The 23,134-nt window shown below is 45.2% G+C and overlaps 1 protein-coding gene across 1 annotated transcript in view; it reads left to right on the forward strand.

The window, feature by feature from the left end:
- The window catches only part of RADX (RPA1 related single stranded DNA binding protein, X-linked), a 104,800-nt gene that overhangs the window by 75,944 nt on the left and 5,722 nt on the right, over window positions 1-23,134 (forward strand). The window contains exons 10-13 of the mRNA XM_040406324.1: window positions 2,831-2,998; window positions 5,067-5,203; window positions 5,751-5,890; window positions 22,777-22,865. Coding sequence (XP_040262258.1) covers window positions 2,831-2,998; window positions 5,067-5,203; window positions 5,751-5,890; window positions 22,777-22,865 — 534 coding nt within the window. The remainder of the gene's footprint in view (window positions 1-2,830; window positions 2,999-5,066; window positions 5,204-5,750; window positions 5,891-22,776; window positions 22,866-23,134) is intronic.

A 23,134-nucleotide genomic window follows, 5' to 3' on the forward strand; every position in this document is an offset into this window, starting at 1 on the left:
GTGCTCAGAAAGTCAGAGCTGCTTCAAAAAGCGGAAATTCACATTTTTGTACCATAGTTTGTAAACGCTATAACTTTTACCCAAACCATTTTTTTTTTTACCCAAACATTTTTTTTTTATCAAAGACATGTAGAACTATAAATTTAGAGCAAAATTTCTATATGGATCTTGTTTTTTTTTGCAAAATTTTACAACTGAAAGTGAAAAATGTCATTTTTTTGCAAAAAAATCGTTAAATTTCGATTAATAACAAAAAAAGTAAAAATGTCAGCAGCAATGAAATACCACCAAATGAAAGCTCTATTAGTGAGAAGAAAAGGAGGTAAAATTCATTTGGGTGGTAAGTTGCATGACCGAGCAATAAACGGTGAAAGTAGTGTAGGTCAGAAGTGTAAAAAGTGGCCTGGTCTTTCAGGGTGTTTAAGCACTGGGGGCTGAAGTGGTTAAGGTGAAAATGAGCACTGTCCTTAAGGGGTTAATATTTCCTATTCTTTAGTACATACTGGTATATGCCACCACTGCAGTCCATAGTCAGAATACGGGCACGGTTGGTTGGAGCCACTAAGACACTGAAGATTTTACAACAGCCCCTTTTCTCTCCTTGGTGACAAAATACAGCCTACAATAAAGGGCTCATTAATTCTGCAGATAATTTCACACTTTTTCGATTTAGATATTCTTGCTGATCGTATCTGTTACCTGATTTAAAAAATAAGCAGTTTGGTGGAAATTACTTGTCTTAGTTTTCCAATACCTTAGTTATGGCTTCTAACATAGATCGTCATTTTAATAATATTTTTTTCAGACCGAGGAGCAGTGCGAAAGTTGCAGTAATTCAAATAAATAATATGTAGGCTTACATAATGTTAAGGGCTTGTTCACATCTTCGTTGGAGGAGAGAAAAGTCTAAGGCCCCTTTCACACGAGCAAGTATTCCGCGCGGATGCGATGCGGGAGGTGAACGCCTTGCACCCGCACTGAATACCGACCCATTAATTTCTATGGGGCTGTTCACATGAGCGGTGATTTTCACGCATCACTTGTGCGTTGCGTGAAAATCGCAGCATGCTCCTCTTTGTGCCTTTTTCACATAACGCAGGCCCCATAGAAATGAATGGGGTTGCGTGAAAATCGCAAGCAAGTGCGGATGCGGTGCGATTTTCACGCACGGTTGCTAGAAGACTATCGGGATGGAGACCTGATCATTATTATTTTCCCTTAGAACATGGTTATAAGGAAAAATAATAGCATTCTGAATACAGAATGCATAGTAAAACATCGCTGGAGGGGTTAAGAAAACATAAAAAAAATGTTAACTCTCCTTAGTCCACTTGATCGCGTAGCCGGCATCTCTTCGGTCTCCTTTGCTGAACAGGACCTGTGGTGAGCATTAATTACAGGTAAAGGACCTTTGGTGACGTCACTCCGATCATCACATGATCCATCACATGATCTTTTACCATGGTGATGGATCATGTGATGACCGGAATGACGTCACCAAAGGTCCTGTTGCTGCACAGAGATCAGATGAAGACAGAAGGAGATGCCAGGCATCGCGATCAAGTGGACTAAGGTGAGTTAAATTATTTTTTTAAAAATTTAACCCCTCCAGCGATGTTTTACTATGCATTCTGTATTCAGAATGCTATTATTTTCCCTTATAACCATGTTATAAGGGAAATGATACAATCTACAGAACACCGATCCCAAGCCCGAACTTCTGTGAAGAAGTTTGGGTACCAAACACGCGCAATTTTTCTCACGCGAGTGCAAAACGCATTACAATGTTTTGCACTCGTGCGGAAAAAACGCGGGTGTTCCCGCAACGCACCCGCACATTTTCCCGCAACGCCCGTGTGAAAGAGGCCTAATACTTATTGATATGCATCAGCCTTTTTATTTTTTTATTTTTAATATTTTTTTTTTTTTTTTTCAGCAAGTAAAATGGCCATCTATGACGTTTGTACAGGCGTTTTTGTGATCTCCGGAAAATACCATGTATTTCATCTTATTTTCATGAATTATATTGAAAAAAGTCTGTAGAGAGTTTGCCAGTGAGATGTCACTATACTATTAGTCTCCAGGAAGTGATTTACAGATCCCTTTCCCAGAGACAAGAAAGTGACAGGGGTGCTACCTCTAGAGTTTTGTGTTGCCGTCCTACTTTATCTGTACCTCAAATAGTACAGAGAAGCTGCCATTAAATCCCCTCTGCCAATCTTGTCCCAGGCTACACAGCAAAGCTGATAGTTAGCTGAGGAAAACTGGAAACATCAGTTTATTGTATGTCTGCTCTAGATGCCAGTGTGAAACCTGAAAATTTTCAAGAATTAAAAAAAAAAAAAAAAAAAATAGGGGTCATTTATAAAGACCTGCATTTTACCGGCCTCTACATAACTTCAGTGGATCCACCACCACTTCTAAATCTACTCTAGCTCCCTTGCTGGCATAGATTTAGACCATTTTTCTACACCAAAAACAGGCGTAGAAAATGATGAATGAGATGGGCCTGCCAGCCCGTCCCCTTTCCTGGTTCAAGCCCCACCTGCTTTTTTAGACCTGGCGTGAGTGGGGAAAATCAGATTGTAACGCAAAGAACATTTGCGCTGCAATCTGCACCAGAAATGCAACTAATATAAAAAATGTCGTTGGTAAATTACCCGCAATATGTTTATAGTATGGCAGATTCAAATATGTCATTCTTAGGGTTTAGGACTTCACACCGGAGTCGCTGTTATTAGTAATTTTGTCTTCTGCTTGAGGTGAGGCTGGTGAATCTTGCCTTCGTTTTGTCATGTGGCATTTATGATGGTGACATTTTCATTTTCAGGTCATCATAAAGGGCAGCCGTATACAAGCGATGAGAAAGTAAAGAACTATATAAAATGGATGAAAACTCAAAATGAAGCTGAAATCGGGCAGAAAACATCAATTGGTGGCTACCATCCCTATCCACCAATCCCATCAACCTTTTCCAAGTTCCTTAATGATAGAAAAAGTTAGTGTCTTATACCTTATTCACACTATATTGCTTGTAAGTACAATCTGCTGAAAGGTCTACATAATGAATACATACTGTACATTGTATTACTGAGGCATGATTTTTTTTCTCTTTACATAAACTTGACTGAAGTGACTTATGTACATCTTGTTTTTATAGTTTTAAGTACTTTTTGAGACTTTACATTGATTGCTGATCTTTAGTTGCTACTTCATTTCAGTGCATGCGTACACATAGATGTCACTCTGTTAAAGGGACCTGTAACCACCATGAAATTCATTGATTAACTGGGCACAATGCCTTGTAGGGCTAGCTTAGCAGAATTCACTTAGCAATCTGTTGCCTCATTCTGGAGAAAAAAACTACTTTTATTCCATATGCAAATGAGCAGTTAAGTGCACAAGCCACTCCGTGCACTCTTCCTCTGCCAGCCTCTCCTTGATGGATAGGGCCAGATGACTATGCAGGAACCTGACCATTTCTATTAAGAAGAGGGAATGGCTGGAAGAAGGAGCAGGAGGAGCAAGGGTGCACAGAGGCTGCCACCCCCACTGTGCTTAACTGCTTATTTGCATATGAATTGAAAGCACTTTTTCTCCAGAATAGAGCAACAGTTTGTATTAGAATATATCAACGATGGGCATCAGAGCTTCAAGAAAGTTCTGGCCTTTCAGTACAAGTTAACAGCTTCCCCATTCTCAACCAGAGCGGGAGCGCTAGACTCCCACATTTCCACCACTCAGATGCTGTGCTCACATTTGATTGCTGCATCTGTGGGGTTAAGTGTATGATATTGGTGTTGTGGCCGATCGCTGACATTGAAACCCAGTGGTTATGGCGCCCGCTGCACCATAAAGCAACGGCTTCTACTGTACAGGAGCAAGGATGCACGGAGTGGCTTGGGCTCGCACTTAGTACACATAACTGCTTATTTGCATATGGATTAAAAACAGTTTTTCCACAGAATATAACAAGTGAATTACATTCAGCTGAGCTAGCCCTTCAAGACATTGTGCCTGGTTTAACAGTGAATTTCCTGCTGACTGATTTGGTTCAAGTACTGCAATGAAGTAGCGGTATCTGAAGTACAGGTATCCTTCATCCTGCAATAGTGTAGGGGGAAGCCTTCCCAATTACCCACTCAAGGCCTAAGGATGGGCCCTTAATGTAAAATGGTAGCTAACTCCTTTTAAAATTGTGGGTATAAGTGAGCCCACTAAAAAGCACTGAGTAGGGTGTTATGCCTTATTCAGTGTTCGGTCAGTGATTTGGAGCCAAAACCAGGTGCAGATCTTTCCCATATACCTTATGTCTGTTTGAGGCTCCAGTCCTGGTTTTGGCTCACAATCGCCATGGAAATCACTGACCAAAACACTGACGTGTGAATGAGGCCTTACATTGTAGGCATCGTACCCTGAAGGTACGGTCACATGGGATGGGATACTGCATGTCACTATATCCAAATTCCCAGTAAGCCTTCCCCATATATCTTCACTTTGAGATATGAAAGAGGCCTACTAAAGCAGACCAATCCCTAGAGAATACAGCACTTACTAAGACAGTTCCAATATCCAGGAATTTAACTCTCTCAAGAGTCTCTCTCTCTCAAGAGACTACATATTATGCAGATGTATAGGGCAGTGATGGCGAACCTATGGCACGGGTGCCAAAGGCGGCACTCAGAGCCCTCTCTGTGGGCACCCACACCTTGGAAAAAGTCTATGGCGTACCAATATGCTTTAGACTTTTCTTGCCATTCATCAGCACAGGACGCACTATGAACAGCACAGGCAGCGCACTGAATGTAGGCTAATAAGCTATTATAGCTAAATGATAAAGTACATGGAAGATATACTACATTGGTATTCAGGTTAAATTGCTGTGTTGGCACTTTGCGATAAATAAGTGGGTATTGGTTGCAGTTTGGGCACTCGGTCTCTAAAAGGTTCACCATCACTGGTATAGGGTGTCCTGTTAGTAGTTGCGTTATCCTCAAATGTAATGGCAGTTGTGCCCTTTAATACAACATACCAATGGTATCCTACCAACTATTTATTTTTTGCAGCAGAGGAAATATTAATTACAATCTTGGAACTGAAGGCAATGGTTGAGCAGCTTCATTACAGGGAGCACAAGCGTGTTGCTGTTCAGGGAATTATTGCTGCTTGTACATTTGTGGAAAATGACTCAAAAACTGAAATGGTGAGTGTAACTAATAAGAAAGTTAATGTACCATGCAAAAAGAGTGCCTCCTAGTGGCCAAATTATGTCATTGTCTTTGGCGTTGATCCTTTCCCTGCATATAAGTGTTATTTGTCAGCACTCATCCTGTTTCTAAAGTTATGTGAGACGACTGCAATATATATATAGATCTATCTATCTATCCCCAGTGGGTGGGGGTCCAACTGCCGTGGCCCCTGGCAGTCGCTAGAATAAAGTAGCATTTGTGCCCAAAAAAATGTAAAAAGTACTAATAAATAAATTGTTTAATCCAGTTTTAAAAGTCCACCCCCTTAATGGTCTCGTAATATTGATGGTCACTAAACGTTCTTGTACTCCTGAATGGCAAATGTGCTTAGTTATGCACCATATACAGGTTTCTAACTATTTTCCTGAAGATGAAACTACAGGAGGAACATTTGCAGATACATTTTTCTCTTTTACGTATAAATGCTATTTATTTGTAATTGGGTTTACTTTAGTACTTTACTTTTTAACTTGACCCTAACTTTTTTTCTTTGTTTGTCAGGAGCAGGTTCTGTGCGGGGTCTCTGCAGTGGCGGACCACTCTGTCAACATTTCAAAACGATGTGCAGAACAGCTGACACCTCTGAAGGAAGCTCCTAACCTGGTAAAGAGAAGGAAACTGCCGGACTCAGGAGTGGGCCCGTAAGTGAGGCGCTTCCTAGCGGCACTGTGCACTCTGCTTTCCTGAGAGGCACTTATTTGTACTTCTTAGGTTAATTTTTGGATTTAAGCCAATGCTGGTGCCCAATTTCAGTTTTTAATGATCTTGCCTATTTACAAGAAATGGCTGCACTTTCCATGATGGTATGCTGGCTGTATAAACATTAGTATATAGCATGCTGCTATATAAGCATAAGTATTCAATTCCTCATAGATTGTAAGCTCTTGCGAGCAGGACCCTCACTCTTAGGCTCCTCTCACACGAGTGAGTTTTCTGAGCGGGTGCAATGGGTGAAGTGAATGCATAGCACTCGCACTGAATCCTGACCCATTCATTTCAATGGGTCTGTGCTTATGAGTGGTTTTTTTTTTTGGTTTTTTTTCACGCATTATTTTTTCGTTGCATGTTCTATATTGTATTTTTCCATGCAGCCCTGGCTCCATAGAAGTGGTTCAGTGAAAAACGCATTGCATCCAGATGTAACCTGGATGCAGTCTGGGTGCAATGCGTTTTTCTCGCCCAGTTTCCTTGGGGGACACAGAAGACCTTGGGTATAGCTCATCTCCCTAGGAGGCGTGACACTAAGTGAAGACTGTTAAGCCCCTCCTCCACAGCTATACCCTCAGCCTGGAGAGAGAGACTGCCAGTTTTTGCTTAGTGTCCAAGGAGGCAAGACACTCCCTGCTCTGCAGGGCTGCTTTCTCCTTGTTTCAATTTTAGTTTTTTACTTTTTTATTTTATTTTTGTTCCAGATCATCAGGGATAACAGAGACGCACTAGACCTCTCTGTTTCTCCCGGGGTTGAGCTGCGCCAGTGCCGGTCACCCGCACTGCTGCCTCCCCCACAGAAGGCAAGGTGGATCAGGGCAGCCTCGCTCCCCTACATCCCGCCAGCGCAAGGGTCGCCCGCACGCCAAGTCCCTCTCCCAGCGTCCTGCCACTACGGTGCCAGTAGCTGAAGGGGCGACCCTGCTGGAACGGACCGAGGGTGAAGACGACTATGGTGAGAGAGAGGCTTCTCCAGCCCTACGTCCCCCGTCCCCCCCCGGTCTCCTGCGTGCCTGACCCTATACTGGGCCTATGGACCCTTCTGCCCATGCTAGACCTAGGCTGGCTCCTGGGCTGTCGCAGGGCGACATTCTGCTCCCTCTCTCCTGGCCTCCAGGACATTGGCACCCTTCTCCCTACAAGAAGAATGCCTAGGGAGCTGCGGAGGTCCGCAACTAGCTGCCCCTGATGGAGGGGTTATGCAGGCGTCCACCCTCACAGACCCGGTCTCAGGGTCCCCCTCCCTCTTACCGGCCACTACTTCAGGGCCAGAGGGCCCGCGCCTTGCTGCCACTGACCCTCCCTACTCTCACGGACACCGTTCCAGGGGAAAGGAGGTTGTAGCTGCCGGCCATATGGAGCGCTGTTCTAGGCAGGTGCCCGCTCCAGGGGTGAAATGGCTGCCGGGTGCAGGGTCCTCACTTCCGGACAGCTGGGTGGGCACCGTGGCCTGCAAAATGAGCGCTTCAACAGCCCCGGCCGACCGTCGGAACAAAACTTGTGTTCCACTTCAAGGCCGCGATCCCGCTCTATCCGGGTCCCCGGCTCGCGGGGTGGGCACCCGCGGCCGGTATGTGCCGCTCCGTAGGCCCGGCTGGTACTTTAAGTACTGTGCGGCCCCGGTCATCCGGGCGCCGCTAAAAATTTAGGCCCCGGCTCTTACGGCCCGCGGGGTGGGCACCCGCGGCCGGTATGTGCCGCTCCGTAGGCCGGCCGGTACTTTAAATACTGTGCGGCCCCGGTCAGCCGGGCGCCGCTAAAAATTTAGGCCCCAGCTTCACGCTACTAGGCCGCAAATTCAGGCCTCTGTTGGAGGGGGCTGGAACTTCTCCAGGCGCGAATTCTTCCCGCCTGGAGGTTCCCCCGCCCCCAGAGGATCGCAGTGCCGCCCCCCAGGCCGGATCCCTGTTAACCCTTTGGGTACAGGCCGGCTTCCGATGAGCCTGTATGGGTGGATCTGTGCCCTGTAGGTGGCCCCCCCCTTTTATTTTATTTTTTTTTTCTGCCTCAGTGAGGCTGTGTGTTAAAAAAAAAAAAAAAAAAGAAAGTTTTTATTATATATATGACTTGTGGGCTGCGCAGGACGCTGCAGCCTCATCTCAGAGTGCTGCCTGTATACATGCCCCCCTTCCATAGGCGGCATGGTGTCGCGCTCCCCGGCTGCGGCGCTGCCAGGGTCTTTTTTTCCCCTTCTAGGTGGTTTTCTTGCCCTTTCCGCGCTACGGCGCTGGTCAAGTGCATGCCTTTTTCTGTAGGCAACATTCGTCACCCTCTCCAGTTATGGTGCCTGCCATGTGCAGGACCCCCCTCCTGGGCGGGATACTGCACTCTCCCTAACTGCGGGTTGGCCTTGTGCATGATCCCCCTTTCATTGGCGGCCTACTGCAGTTTCTCCGGATACAATGCTGGCCATGTGCACGACCCCCTTCCATAGGTGGAACACGGCACTCTCACTGGGTTCGCTGCTGGCCATGTGCGTGCCCCCCTTCCATAGGTGGAACACGGCACTCTCACTGGATTCGCTGCCTGCCATAGGCATGACTCCCTTCTGTGGACGGCATTCGGCACTCTCACTGGATTCACTGTCAGCCATGTGCATGACCACCTTACATAGGCGGTATGATGTACTCTCATTGGATTCACTGCCGGCCTTGGGTATGCCTCCTTCCCGGGTGGCGGCATACATACACTCCCTCGGTCGGTGGTTGTTCTCTCGCCGGTACATTGTTGGCCATGTGCATGACCCCTATACATAGCGGGGTGCTTGCACTCTCTCTGGATCCGCGGCCGGCCATATGCATGACCCCTCTTCTGTGGGCGGTGTACGCACTCTCACTGGATTCGCTGCCGGCCATGGGCATGCCTCCTTCGGTGGCATACACACTTTCTCACCGACTGCTCGCATTCTCCCTGGATGCGATGCTGGACATGTGCATGACCCCCCCCCCCCCCCCCCCCTTCCTTTTCTGGGCGGCATACTACACTCTCACCAGATACGTTGCTGGCCTTGAGCATGGCCTCTAACATGGGTGGAACGCTTGCGCTTCCATTGGATACGGTGCTGGCCTTGTGCGTGACCACCCCTCATTCCATGGGTGGAATTTTGCACGCTCACAAGATTCAAGGCTGTCCTTGTATGTGCTGTACTGGACTTGCACATGTTCCCCTTCATTGGCGGAGTAGTTACACTCTCACGAAATTTCGGGTTGGGTGAATTGTTGCACACTCACTTAATGCTAAGATAGCCCTGTGCATGCCCCCCTTTTTCACTAGGTGGACCTCCTGCGTTCCTGCTGGATACTGTGTGGCCATGTGCATGGCGCCTTTCTGGGCGAAGTATGGTATGCCCTACTTCTCTGACGTAGGTACGGCCTTGGGCATCACCCCCTTTTTGGGGCAGGCCTTTGCATTCTTGCCCACTGCAGTTTGCCAGGTACATTTCCCCCCTTTTTCGGGGCGGTCAGTTTGCGTTCCATCGCATACCATACTAGTCTTGTGCATAACTCCTTTCAGTTTGCACTCCCGTAGATACTGTGGCACTCTGTGGCTGGCCCTCTTCGCTGAGTGATATATTTTTGCAGTGAGCGGACGTTCTTGTGCGTTGTTTCCTTCTCGTCCCGTAGGTGGGTTGGCCTTCTCACTGCTTACGGGGCTACTCGTACGTATGCCTCCTTTCCTCCTGCGACATACTTTTTCTCTTGGGATACGATGATTGCCGCAAGCCTTGCACTATTCTCTAAGGAGATCATTCTGTCCATCTGTGTAAGCCTAAGGTGTTGTCCAATAAACAACAAATGAATACCTTATATTTAAGTAGACGGGCTCTACTGTTCGCTACTGCACAGAGCTGGGTGGTACTCATTCATTTCGTTGGCCCATTTGTCCTTCCGCGGCATTGTTTCCCTGTGCTAGTGGTCACATGGTCGAGAGCGCTGTCTGCAGCGCCCTTCGCATTTTATGTTGGCTCTGGCGGGACTACGGTCCCCTCGCCTAATACCATTTCCTCCTCTTCGGGTGCAGTGTGGTATGATTCTTTCCGGATTGGCGCCCTCGGTGCTTCAGTCTGATCTGCTACCAGGTTCGGGCCGCTATTCTTGGGAAGGTCACCCAACTTCTCTTGGGTGCTCGCTTATACAGGTCTGGGGGACCTCCACCTTGGGTTCTTCAGGGTATTCGCCTTCTGCGAGGCGGTGAACCGGGCGTCTCTGTGTAGCGGTGTTCTGCTTTTGAGCTGTCCTATGGCCTCTCTGTTGCCCACTCCCCCTTTCGGTTGGAGGGTGTTATACCGGCCTCTGTCTCGCCTGCCTTTTCTCGCCGGCTCTGTTTGGCTCCCACTCGGTACAGATCATTCCGATGTGGCGTCTGTTCCGGCCACGCTTCAGAGGCTGTTCCTTCACTGCCCTTCCCTCTGGGGAAAGCATGGTTGTTCATGTGGATGGTTCTGGTGTTCCTTTTGAGTCTCCCTTGTCCACACTGGCTGTACTAGCTGTGTGCCTAGTTACCGGGTCTACCGTTTTCTGTCCTCCCGCTGGGTGCAGATTGCGTTTTTTCCATTTTAGGCAATGTTTCTGCTTTGGATTCACCTTCTCGGTAACTTGGGAGGACTACCATTTGGTCAGGATTGTCTTTTAAATCTCCCACACCGGAACTGTAGTCCGTCTTCCTGTGGTGGCTACATTGGCTTCGGCTTTAGCCTGTCTTGTCCTGGCGGTTGCTGGGCGGACCCTTCGGTTCCTGTCCGTTTGTCCTTCTGCTTCCCCACTCTGGGGGGATACGGGACAACCTTGCTCGGGGGCCGACGGGACCAGTTCTACCGACTGTTCTTCCCGTGTTACGGGTCTGCGCCTGATCATTGGGTTTTCACCCGCTTGCCCAGGCAACTCTAGTGGGCTCGCTAGTGTTCGCTTCTAGCCGAGTTTTTCGTCCAGGATCTGTGGTAGGACTTAGGGTTTTACCTGGGGTTCTGTGGGAAGCTGGGCGTTCCCCCACTCTGCCTTTCTCCATGGTTCTGTCTTTCTCCAGTCCGGCCTGGACCTGGGGCTGGGACTCTGTTGCTTGAAGTATCAAGTGTCATTCCTGTCCTTCCTCTTTCAGCGTTCCCAGGCCCTCTGGGCCTGTCAGGAACTTCTTCCATGGAGCGGCTCTTGGGTTCCTTTGTACTGTCCTCCGGTACCGTCCTGGGAACTACATACTAGGCTCTTGGCGCTCCAATTTTTCCTTGGAGCCGTTACAGAAGTTCCCTCTACTAACAGTTGGGTTTCTGTAGCCATCGTGTCTCTGATGGGTGCCTGAGTGGCGGCCCTTCTTGTTCCGAGCCTTCTGTCTTCCCCCAGGACAGGGCTGTTCTCCATTCCGTCTCTTCCTTCCTTCTGAAGATGGTGTTTGTCTTTCATTTCATTGAGGCAGTCGTCCTCCCCTTCCCACCCCAGGGAACGTTGGAGATCTCCGACTCTTGTCGACATTCGGTCTCTTGTGTTTCCAGGAGGTCCGTGCAAAGGGTTGACGGCCTCCAGGGTGGCTTTCCTCCGCTTTCTCAGAGTGGCTCTTGTTGTGGTTGCCGCACCAAGGGCAGGGTTCTGCTTTTGGTGTCACCATTCATTTGGCCAGAGTTGTCGGTTTTTTCCTGGGCCGGAGGCATTAGGCTTCGGCCATGCATTTGTGCAAGGCGGTCACTGGTCTTCCTTGCACACCTTACCGAGTTCTACAGGGTGCATACTCGGGCTTCGGCGTATGCTGTTTCGGGCCGCCTGGTCTGCAGGCGGCGGGTTTTTTGATGCCTTCGGGTGCTTCGCCTTGGTGCTGTGGTCCCTCCCCCTTTGGACTGCTTTTGAACGTCCCAAGGTCTTCTGTGTCCCCCAAGGAAACTGGGCGAGAAAACGAGATTTTTGTATAACTTACCAGTAAAATCTCTTTCTCGCTCTTTCCTTGGGGGACACAGCACCCACCCATTCTTTGTTCTTCTCTGACTGTTTCCGAGTTTGTTTACCCTTTGGGTAGTTGGCTTGTTGGTTCCAGTTTTTGGACTTTGCCTTTTCTCACTACTTGGACACGCAACTGGCAGTCTCTCTCTCCAGGCTGAGGGTATAGCTGTGGAGGAGGGGCTTAACAGTCTTCACTTAGTGTCACGCCTCCTAGGGAGATGAGCTATACCCAAGGTCTTCTGTGTCCCCCAAGGAAAGAGCGAGAAAGAGATTTTACTGGTAAGTTATACAAAAATCTCGTTTTTCCACTGTTTGTTGCTAGGACATGTTTGTAAACCTTCAGTAGTTTTTCACGCGCATGAAAAACATATCAAAATGGATTGCACCAGTGCTGAAAAAACTGAACTGAATGCAGTCTTAGGCTACTTTCACACTTGCGTTCGGGCTTCCGCTTGTGAGCTCCGTTTGAAGGCTCTCACAAGCGGCCACGAACGCATCCGTCCAGCCCCAATGCATTCTGAGTGGATCCGCTCAGAATGCCTCAGTCTGGCAGCGTTCAGCCTCCGTTCCGCTCAGCAGGCGGACACCTGAACGCAGCTTGCAGCGTTCGGGTGTCCGCCTGGCCGTGCGGAGCCAAACGGATCCGCTCAGACTTACAATGTAAGTCAATGGAGACGGATCCGTTAGAAGTTGACACAATATGGTGCAATTTTCAAACGGATTCGCCCCCCATTGACTTTCAATGCAAAGTCTAGACGGATCCATCTGACTAACTTTCACACTTAGATTTTATTGGTGAAATATAATGCAGACGGATCAGTTCTGAACAGATACCATCGTTTGCATTATAGGAGCGGATCCGTCTGTGAAGACACCAGACGGATCCGCTCCAAAACGCAAGTGTGAAAGTAGTCTTAGACAAAACTGACTGAACTTGCTTGCAAAATTGTGCGAGTTTCACTGAATGCATCTTGAGCCAATCCGTATCGTCCATGGTGATGGATCATGTGACAGACCATGTGATGAGCGCAGTGATGTCACCACAGGTCCTTTTCCTCACAGATGAAGGCAGAAGAGAAGCCGGGCAGCGCGAAAAAGTGGATTAAGGTGAGTTAAATAATTTTTTATTTATTTTTTAACCCCTCCAGCCCTATTGTACTATGCATTCTGTATTAAGAATGCTATTATTTTCCCTTATAACCATGTTATAAGGGAAAATAATAATGATCGGGTCTCCATCCCGATCATCTCCTAGCAACCGTGCGTGAAAATCGCACCGCATCTGCACTTGCTTGCGGATGCTTGCGATTTTCACGCAGCCCCATTCACTTCTATGGTTCCTGCGTTGCGTGAAAAACGCACAAAATAGAGCTTGCTGCGATTTTTAACGCAACGCACAAGTGATGCGTGAAAATCACTGCTCGTGTGCACAGCCCCATAGAAATTAATGGGTCCGGATTCAGTGCGGGTGCAATGCGTTCACCTCACGCATTGCACCCGCGTGGAAAACTCGCCCGTGTGAAAGAGGTCTTAGTGTTTCAGCTGTGTATTAGCCAGTTATATTTTGATGTCTTTTGGTTTGTACATGAACCCTCTAAATTTGTAAAGTGCTGCAAAATATATTACTATTATTATTATTATTATTATGTACATCTCAGGTACAGATGTAACAGCTGATTTAGTCACTGAACTGTTTCAGTACTCAGGACTTACTGAATTCAGTACTGAACAGAGTTTTATTTATAAATTTCTTTAACTTTTTTTGTGACTTGCCTTCAGGAAAAAAACTTAATGTGTTCCAATTTACACACTAGCCACTAGAGCAGTCGCAGTAGGGTGCCTGTAGCTTACTTTACAGCTTTGTTTTGTAGACTTGAATAGCATCAGCGGAGAGCAGGCATTTAATGACTGCTGTGCCGTACTGCTGGAAATCTAGATAATGCGAGGTATCGACCCTATACTATAAACGCACAGATATGGCTCTCCATGAAACTGATACACAAACTGATGTACTGTCTATATACTCAATACAGGAAAGTGTGTCTCACCGATATGGCTATAACTAGTGTTGTTTTGAACTTGTGTTTTTAAGTTCGGCGTCTAAAGTTCGGGTTATCGAAGTATCCAGTTATGGATTCTAAATTCCGTTATGGTCCGTGGTAGCGGAATCCATAACTGGATACTTCGATAACCCGAACTTTAGACGCCGAACTTAACACAAGTTCGCTCAACACTAGCTATAACTAAAATAAAATACGACATTTAAAAAAAATTATATATTTTTTTCTTCTACAGACTTTATATCTGATTTAAGACCTCATACACATGGCCGTTGCCGTATTGCAGCCTGCCCACTTGAATGGGTTCGCAATCCGGAGCTGTGGTGCAGGACGGAGGCACGGAAGCACTACGGAGTGCTTCCGTGGTCTTTCTGTCCGTGCCTCCGCACCGCAAAAAAATAGAACATAGAAAATAGTTTACCAAGTACCCGTCACATGACCTAAGCAAAGCAGAGAGAATGCGTTGGCGCTCAACAGCTGATTTGGCAGGGGTTCTGGGTGGACCTACACCTTTCACATTCTGATGACCGATCCAGAGGATAGGTCATGAGTAAAAATAAATCTCGGAAAACCTCTAAGTGTGTGAGTATGGCCGCCACTGATAGATTTGCAGGGTGGTCGTAAACCATGGCAATGAGCATTATATAATGTGATTTATATATAATGTGAAAAATGAATCAAGCCAGCAAAGGACAATCCCAATACATTAGTAAGTGCCTTGTATTAACCTCCTCTACATGGTAAATGTAAACATTGCATGGGTTGGTCACCTTACGTATCTTCTCAATATGTTGCTTATATCCTCTTTACACACTTTCTTTAAAATATGCAATGGTCTTCATATGTTCTGTGCCGTTTTCTATTTCTATAGCCACGCCCCCTAGCCATCCAAGTCCTTTCCACACACAGCCCTACCACTGCTGATGGAGGGGTATGCCATGCGACCTCAGCAGTCAGTGCCTCCTAATAAAGTTTCCTGGTCATCTACGACCTGTATCTTGATAGGAGACTGCTGCGGCACAGCGTCTTTTAATGCTTTTAAGTGCTGATGGGCGAGCTTATGTCTGGTGTCCTCCATCAGAGGCCACTTTTGGTGCTGGAGAAACGGGCTGTCTGCAGAGAAGACTTTGATAGCAAAAGGGTGAGACTAAAAAGAAAAAAATGGTGTAAGATTTCTGAAGACCATTAGTAACCTGTTCACCAACTCCTCTGTACTGAGTGTATATTAGGTGGCCAAGCCTTTTAAAGAGAACCTCTCACCGTGACAATGTAGTGCAATCTGCAGACAGCAGAAAGAGCGGAGCAGATTGTTAGATATAGTTTTATTGGACAAGATTTCAGTAGAACTTGTAATTAACCACCTCCGGACCGCCTAACGCAGGATCGCGTTCCGGAGGTGGCAGCGCTGCGCACAGTCACGCATATACGAGACTTCCTGTGAACGCGCGCACACAGGCGCGCGCGTTCACAGGAACGGAAGGTAAGAGAGTTGATCTCCAGCCTGCCAGCGGCGATCGTTCGCTGGCAGGCTGGAGATGTGTTTTTTTTAACCCCTAACAGGTATATTAGACGCTGTTTTGATAACAGCGTCTAATATACCTGCTACCTGGTCCTCTGGTGGTCCCCTTTGTTTGGATCGACCACCAGAGGACACAGGTAGCTCAGTAAAGTAGCACCAAGCACCACTACACTACACTACACCCCCCCCCCCCGTCACTTATTAACCCCTTATTAGCCCCTGATCACCCCTAATCACCCCTGATCACCCCATATAGACTCCCTGATCACCCCCCTGTCATTGATTACCCCCCTGTCATTGATCAACCCCCTGTAAAGCTCCATTCAGACGTCCGCATGATTTTTACGGATCCACTGATAGATGGATCGGATCCGCAAAACGCATCCGGACGTCTGAATGAAGCCTTACAGGGGCGTGATCAATGACTGTGGTGATCACCCCATATAGACTCCCTGATCACCCCCCTGTCATTGATTACCCCCCTGTAAAGCTCCATTCAGATGTCCGCATGATTTTTACGGATGCACTGATACATGGATCGGATCCGCAAAACGCATCCGGTCGTCTGAATGAAGCCTTACAGGGGCATGATCAATGACTGTGGTGATCACCCCCCTGTCATTGATTACCCCCCTGTAAAGCTCCATTCAGATGTCCGCATGATTTTTACGGATGCACTGATAGATGGATCGGATCCGCAAAACGCATCCGGACGTCTGAATGAAGCCTTACAGGGGCATGATCAATGACTGTGGTGATCACCCCATATAGACTCCCTGATCACCCCCCTGTAAAGCTCCATTCAGATGTCCGCATGATTTTTACGGATGCACTGATACATGGATCGGATCCGCAAAACGCATCCGGACGTCTGAATGAAGCCTTACACGGGCGTGATCAATGACTGTGGTTATCACCCCATATAGACTCCCTGATCACCCCCCTGTCATTAATCAACCCCCCTGTCATTGATCAACCCCCCTGTCATTGATCAACCCCCCTGTCATTGATCACCCCTCTGTAAGGCTCCATTCAGATATTTTTTTGGCCCAAGTTAGCGGAATTTATTTTTTTTTTTCTTACAAAGTCTCATATTCCACTAACTTGTGTCAAAAAATAAAATCTCACATGAACTCACCATACCCCTCACGGAATCCAAATGCGTAAAATTTTTTAGACATTTATATTCCAGACTTCTTCTCACGCTTTAGGGCCCCTAGAATGCCAGGGCAGTATAAATACCCCACATGTGACCCCATTTCGGAAAGAAGACACCCCCAGGTATTCCGTGAGGGGCATATTGAGTCCATGAAAGATTGAAATTTTTGTCCCAAGTTAGCGGAACGGGAGACTTTGTGAGAAAAAAATTAAAAATATCAATTTCCGCTAACTTGTGCCAAAAAAAAAAAAATTTCTATGAACTCGCCATGCCCCTCATTGAATACCTTGGGGTGTCTTCTTTCCAAAATGGGGTCACATGTGGGGTATTTATACTGCCCTGGCATTCTAGGGGCCCCAAAGCGTGAGAAGTCTGGTATCCAAATGTCTAAAAATGCCCTCCTAAAAGGAATTTGGGCACCTTTGCGCATCTAGGCTGCAAAAAAGTGTCACACATCTGGTATCGCCGTACTCAGGAGAAGTTGGGGAATGTGTTTTGGGGTGTCATTTTACATATACCCATGCTGGGTGAGAGAAATATCTTGGTCAAATGCCAACTTTGTATAAAAAAATGGGAAAAGTTGTCTTTTGCCAAGATATTTCTCTCACCCAGCATGGGTATATGTAAAATGACACCCCAAAACACATTCCCCAACTTCTCCTGAATACGGCGATACCACATGTGTGACACTTTTTTGCAGCCTAGGTGGGCAAAGGGGCCCATATTCCAAAGAGCACCTTTAGGATTTCACAGGTCATTTACCTACTTACCACACATTAGGGCCCCTGGAAAATGCCAGGGCAGTATAACTACCCCACAAGTGACCCCATTTTGAAAAGAAGACACCCCAAGGTATTCCGTGAGGGGCATGGCGAGTTCCTAGGATTTTTTATTTTTTGTCACAAGTTAGTGGAAAATGATGATTTTTTTTTTTTTTTTTTTTTTCATACAAAGTCTCATATTCCACTAACTTGTGACAAAAAATAAAAACTTCCATGAACTCACTATGCCCATCAGCGAATACCTTGGGGTGTCTTCTTTCCAAAATGGGGTCACTTGTGGGGTAGTTATACTGCCCTGGCATTCTAGGGGCCCAAATGTGTGGTAAGGAGTTTGAAATCAAATTCTGTAAAAAATGACCTGTGAAATCCGAAAGGTGCTCTTTGGAATATGGGCCCCTTTGCCCACCTCGGCTGCAAAAAAGTGTCACACATCTGGTATCTCCGTAATCGGGAGAAGTTGGGGAATGTGTTTTGGGGTGTCATTTTACATATACCCTTGCTGGGTGAGAGAAATATCTTGGCAAAAGACAACTTTTCCCATTTTTTTTATACAAAGTTGGCATTTGACCAAGATATTTATCTCACCCAGCATGGGTATATGTAAAAAGACACCCCAAAACACATTCCTCAACTTCTCCTGAGTACGGGGATACCAGATGTGTGACACTTTTTTGCAGCCTAGGTGGGCAAAGGGGCCCACATTCCAAAGAGCACCTTTCGGATTTCACAGGTCATTTACCTACTTACCACACATTTGGGCCCCTAGAATGCCAGGGCAGTATAACTACCCCACAAGTGACCCCATTTTGGAAAGAAGAGACCCCAAGGTATTCGCTGATGGGCATAGTGAGTTCATGGAAGTTTTTATTTTTTGTCACAAGTTTGTGGAATATGAGACTTTGTATGAAAAAAAAAAAAAAAAAAAAAATCATCATTTTCCACTAACTTGTGACAAAAAATAAAAAATTCTAGGAACTCGCCATGCCCCTCACGGAATACCTTGGGGTGTCTTCTTTCCAAAATGGTGTCACTTGTTGGGTAGTTATACTGCCCTGGTATTCTAGGGGCCCAAATGTGTGGTAAGGAGTTTGAAATCAAATTCAGGAAAAAATGAGGAGTGAAATCCGAAAGGTGCTCTTTGGAATATGGGCCCCTTTGCCCACCTAGGCTGCAAAAAAGTGTCACACATCTGGTATCCCCGTACTCAGGAGAAGTTGAGGAATGTGTTTTGGGGTGTCTTTTTACATATACCCATGCTGGGTGAGAGAAATATCTTGGTCAAATGACAACTTTGTATAAAAAAATGGGAAAAGTTGTCTTTTGCCAAGATATTTCTCTCACCCAGCATGGGTATATATAAAATGACACCCCAAAACACATTCCCCACCTTCTCCTGAGTACGGAGATACCAGATGTGTGACACTTTTTTGCAGCCTAGGTGGGCAAAGGGGCCCATATTCCAAAGAGCACCTTTCGGATTTCACAGGTCATTTTTTACAGAATTTGATTTCAAACTCCTTACCACACATTTGGGCCCCTAGAATGCCAGGGCAGTATAACTACCCCACAAGTGACCCCATTTTGGAAAGAAGAGACCCCAAGGTATTCGCTGATGGGCATAGTGAGTTCATAGAACTTTTTATTTTTTGTCACAAGTTAGTGGAATATGAGACTTTGTAAGAAAAAAAAAAAAAAATCATCATTTTCCGCTAACTTGTGACAAAAAATAAAAAGTTCTATGAACTCACTATGCCCATCAGCGAATACCTTAGGGTGTGTACTTTCAGAAATGGGGTCATTTGTGGGGTGTTTGTACTGTCTGGGCATTGTAGAACCTCAGGAAACATGACAGGTGCTCAGAAAGTCAGAGCTGCTTCAAAAAGCGGAAATTCACATTTTTGTACCATAGTTTGTAAACGCTATAACTTTTACCCAAACCATTTTTTTTTACCCAAACATTTTTTTTTTATCAAAGACATGTAGAACTATAAATTTAGAGCAAAATTTCTATATGGATGTCGTTTTTTTTGCAAAATTTTACAACTGAAAGTGAAAAATGTCATTTTTTTGCAAAAAAATCGTTAAATTTCGATTAATAACAAAAAAAGTAAAAATGTCAGCAGCAATGAAATACCACCAAATGAAAGCTCTATTAGTGAGAAGAAAAGGAGGTAAAATTCATTTGGGTGGTAAGTTGCATGACCGAGCAATAAACGGTGAAAGTAGTGTAGGTCAGAAGTGTAAAAAGTGGCCTGGTCTTTCAGGGTGTTTAAGCACTGGGGGCTGAGGTGGTTAATGTAAAACTGCTTTTTCTGAGCTCAGTAGCCATGTGATCAGCCTTCCCTGTATTAGTCGCCCACTTGGCCACTGTGCTCAGAAAGGGCGGAAATTTAAATGCATAAATTACAAGTTCTGAAATGTTTGCCCAGAAATCTATATATCAATTTGTTCAGCTCCTCCTGCTCTATAACATGCTGCCTGCAGATTGTGCCACATTTTCATGGTGACAGGTTGCCTTTAAATACATAAGACATTCACTTTAAAGAGGGTTTACATCTAGTTCTGTGAAAAACCACAGATACCAAATGGTTTTCTCTGTAGTGATAACGTTTGAGGCTGAACACGCAGCTGGCCGGACATCACACAGATGGTTAGATGCTACTTAAAAAATGAGGTGGAAATTTCCCACTTTTTTATCTTGCTAAAAAAAAAAAAAATAGGTTTTGCAGTAGAAGCATGGGAATTGACCTCACCAGGATTTGCCTGTACATTCTAAATACAAAATTTTTACATCGTTTACCAACCTGGGTTGCCATCCAACTTAAAAAAGAAAGAAACTTACATTTTTTTAAACCACCAAAGAGTTCTTCCTCCCTACAATCTTACCTGTCTAAATACCACTTTTTTCATGGATTACCTGCTAAGACATTCAAGTAAATATAACTTTTTGATAAATCCTGCAGTACATCAGTACATTGTTTTAATGTGAATTTTCATTTACACTTTTTAAATGGGTTTTATGGGACTGTAGTAGTACAATGATGACCTATGCTTAGTGTAGGCCATCCATATCAGATAGTTCGGGGTATGACTCCTGGTACCCCACTGCAATACCCGGCAGAGCCACTAGAGCTGGACCACTGAGACCCGTTCAGTATTCAGCTGATTGATGGGGGTGTTGGAAGTTAGAGCCCCCATTGATCATATATTGATATCTTATTCTAAGGATAGAATACTGATGGCCTGGTGCTGGAAACCCCCTGTATGCTTCTTTCACATACAGGTTTTTAGTGGGGTTTATTTTGTTTGCCTATAGTGCATTTTATATTTAACTAATTGCTTTTAGCATATATCTGGCTGCAGCATTTTTGTGGAATTTTTTTTTTTTCTTCCTAAAAACACTGTTTGAAACACTCGTAAAAGGGTTGTCCAGCATTTAGATTTTAATTTGGTATGGGGCAGTGGTGCAGGCACACAGGCCTGTATTTTTTTTATTTTTTTTTTATATAATTATATATATTTTTTTTAATGGGGCACATTTGGGTTGATCAGCTCTTAGGCCAGACAGCCCTTTAAAAGATTGATGTATACATGAGTAGTGTTGAGCAAACTAGTCTTTTCAAGTTTGGCATGCAAGGTTCGGGTTATCGAAGAATTAAATTATGGATTCCGCTACTACGGACCATAAGTTGCACACGAACCCAAACCTTGAAAACACAAGTTTGCTCATCCCTATACATGAGACGTGGTGAAGGCAGCAGCATCCTTGACACACAGATCTCACATCCAGCCTATATTACTGGGAGGGACACGTCCACATAAGAAAAGTCTGAAACTAGGAGCAGGTTGTCAACTGAATGAGAAGGCTGAAAATAAATGCAGATTTAAGTCTGAAGTTAAGAAGTCAGTGCCAGAACTACAGCTGGTTAATGCAGCACTGCTCCCATTCAGTTCAGTGGGAACAGTACTGCAGTAACCAGCTTCGTCCACTACAGGATAGGCCATAAATATAAAAGGACCAGAAAACTCCTTTTAAATATTTTGGATATTATCAGGATTTCCAAATAGTAATTTAACCATTACATTGCAGCATTCGAAAAGTTTTAACTTTGCTCTGGGTGTGGAGGCTGAAAAGGCCCCCCATCATGGTCCCAGCCAAGGTTAAAAATGGCACCCTACTAAGTCTAAGCTATTAGGCTGGGGTCAAGAAAAAGCTTTGATGATCCTCCATTACAACAGCCCTGCTTTAATCCAATGTTTCATAAAATGTTTCTTAAATGTCCCATTTCTGCAAAGCCAATAAAAGTCACTTTTAGGGTCCATTCACACGTCCGTTTTTTCTTTCCTGATCTGTTCCGTTTTTTGCGGAACAGATCTGGATCCATTCATTTTCAATGGGTCCTGGAAAAAATCGGACAGCACAATGTGTGCTGTCCGTTTCCGTTGTTCCGTTCCGCGTGTCCGTTTAAATATAAAACATGTCCTATTCTTTTCCGCAAAATTCGGATCCTGGTACAATACAAAGTCAATGGATCCGCAAAAAACTGAAGACATTCGGATGTCATTACGTATGTCATCCGTTTTATGCGGATTCCGTTCCTGGAAATTACATTTTAAATTTTTTTTTTTTTTTTCAAAGAAATCCAAACAACTTTATTAGCTTATTGAAATTTATACATGTTTCTGTTTTTTGCGGATTCGCAAAAAACGGATGACATACGGAAACATTTTCAGGAACAACGGATCCGTAAAAAACGGACCGAAATTCGGATTATAGAAAAATACTGACGTGTGAATATAGCCTTAGCTTGATAATACAACCTCTAATAATTCCATTAATGTGCGCTTAAGGGTCCATTTACACGTCCGTTGTTTCTTTCCTGATCTGTTCCGTTTTTTGCGGAACAGATCTGGACCAGTTCTGTACCCATTCATTTTCAATGGGTCCAGACATTGAGCTGTCCGATTTTTTTTCAGGACCCATTGAAAATGAATGGGTACAGAACTGGTCCAGATCTGTTCCGCAAAAAAACGGAACAGATCAGGAAAGAAACAACGGACGTGTGAATGGACCCTAAGAGGCTCCAGTTTAACTTCAGTCCAATTTGAAAAAAAAATATTATTCGTTTGATTCATAATACACCTTTTTAAAGGATTTTTTTTTGGGGAAGAATTTTTTTTAATGAAAAAAAAAAGCTGAGGAGACATTTCCTGTATGTCAGGCTTGAACCAGGAAGTGGAGAGCAGTGGAAATCGAGGCAGGAGAGATGGAGGACTTGGTTAGGTAGGCTTATTTTCCATCACACACCAGAGAGAATACTCGTGAAAGAGAAAAGTATCATATAAGTTGGTCTTTACTATTTTCTCTCTTCATTTAGTACAGTTTCCAAACCTGAGAATATCACAGGCACACAGCACTTAGGCCAAGAAGTGAACCCTGAGTCTTGGGAATCCCTACACTTTGAAGGTATTTTTGTGTTAACTCTATACGACATTAGCGTAGTTTTCCATATCGGATATGGTGCATTTTTTTTATTTAAACAATCCTTTTTACATTAGTTTTACTTGAATGGTACAAAGCTGCAATTCCAAGAACGGCTACTACAAAAAGTATGATGTGAAGAAGCCACAGTGATTGCACACGTTTAGCAGCCCTTTTAAAGGGCTTCTGTCAGAAGATTTGTACCTATGAAACTGTCTGACCTGTTGCACGTGCGCTTGTCAGCTGAAGGCATA

Source organism: Bufo bufo, chromosome 8, assembly GCF_905171765.1.
Source record: "Bufo bufo chromosome 8, aBufBuf1.1, whole genome shotgun sequence".
Lineage (NCBI taxonomy): Eukaryota > Metazoa > Chordata > Amphibia > Anura > Bufonidae > Bufo > Bufo bufo.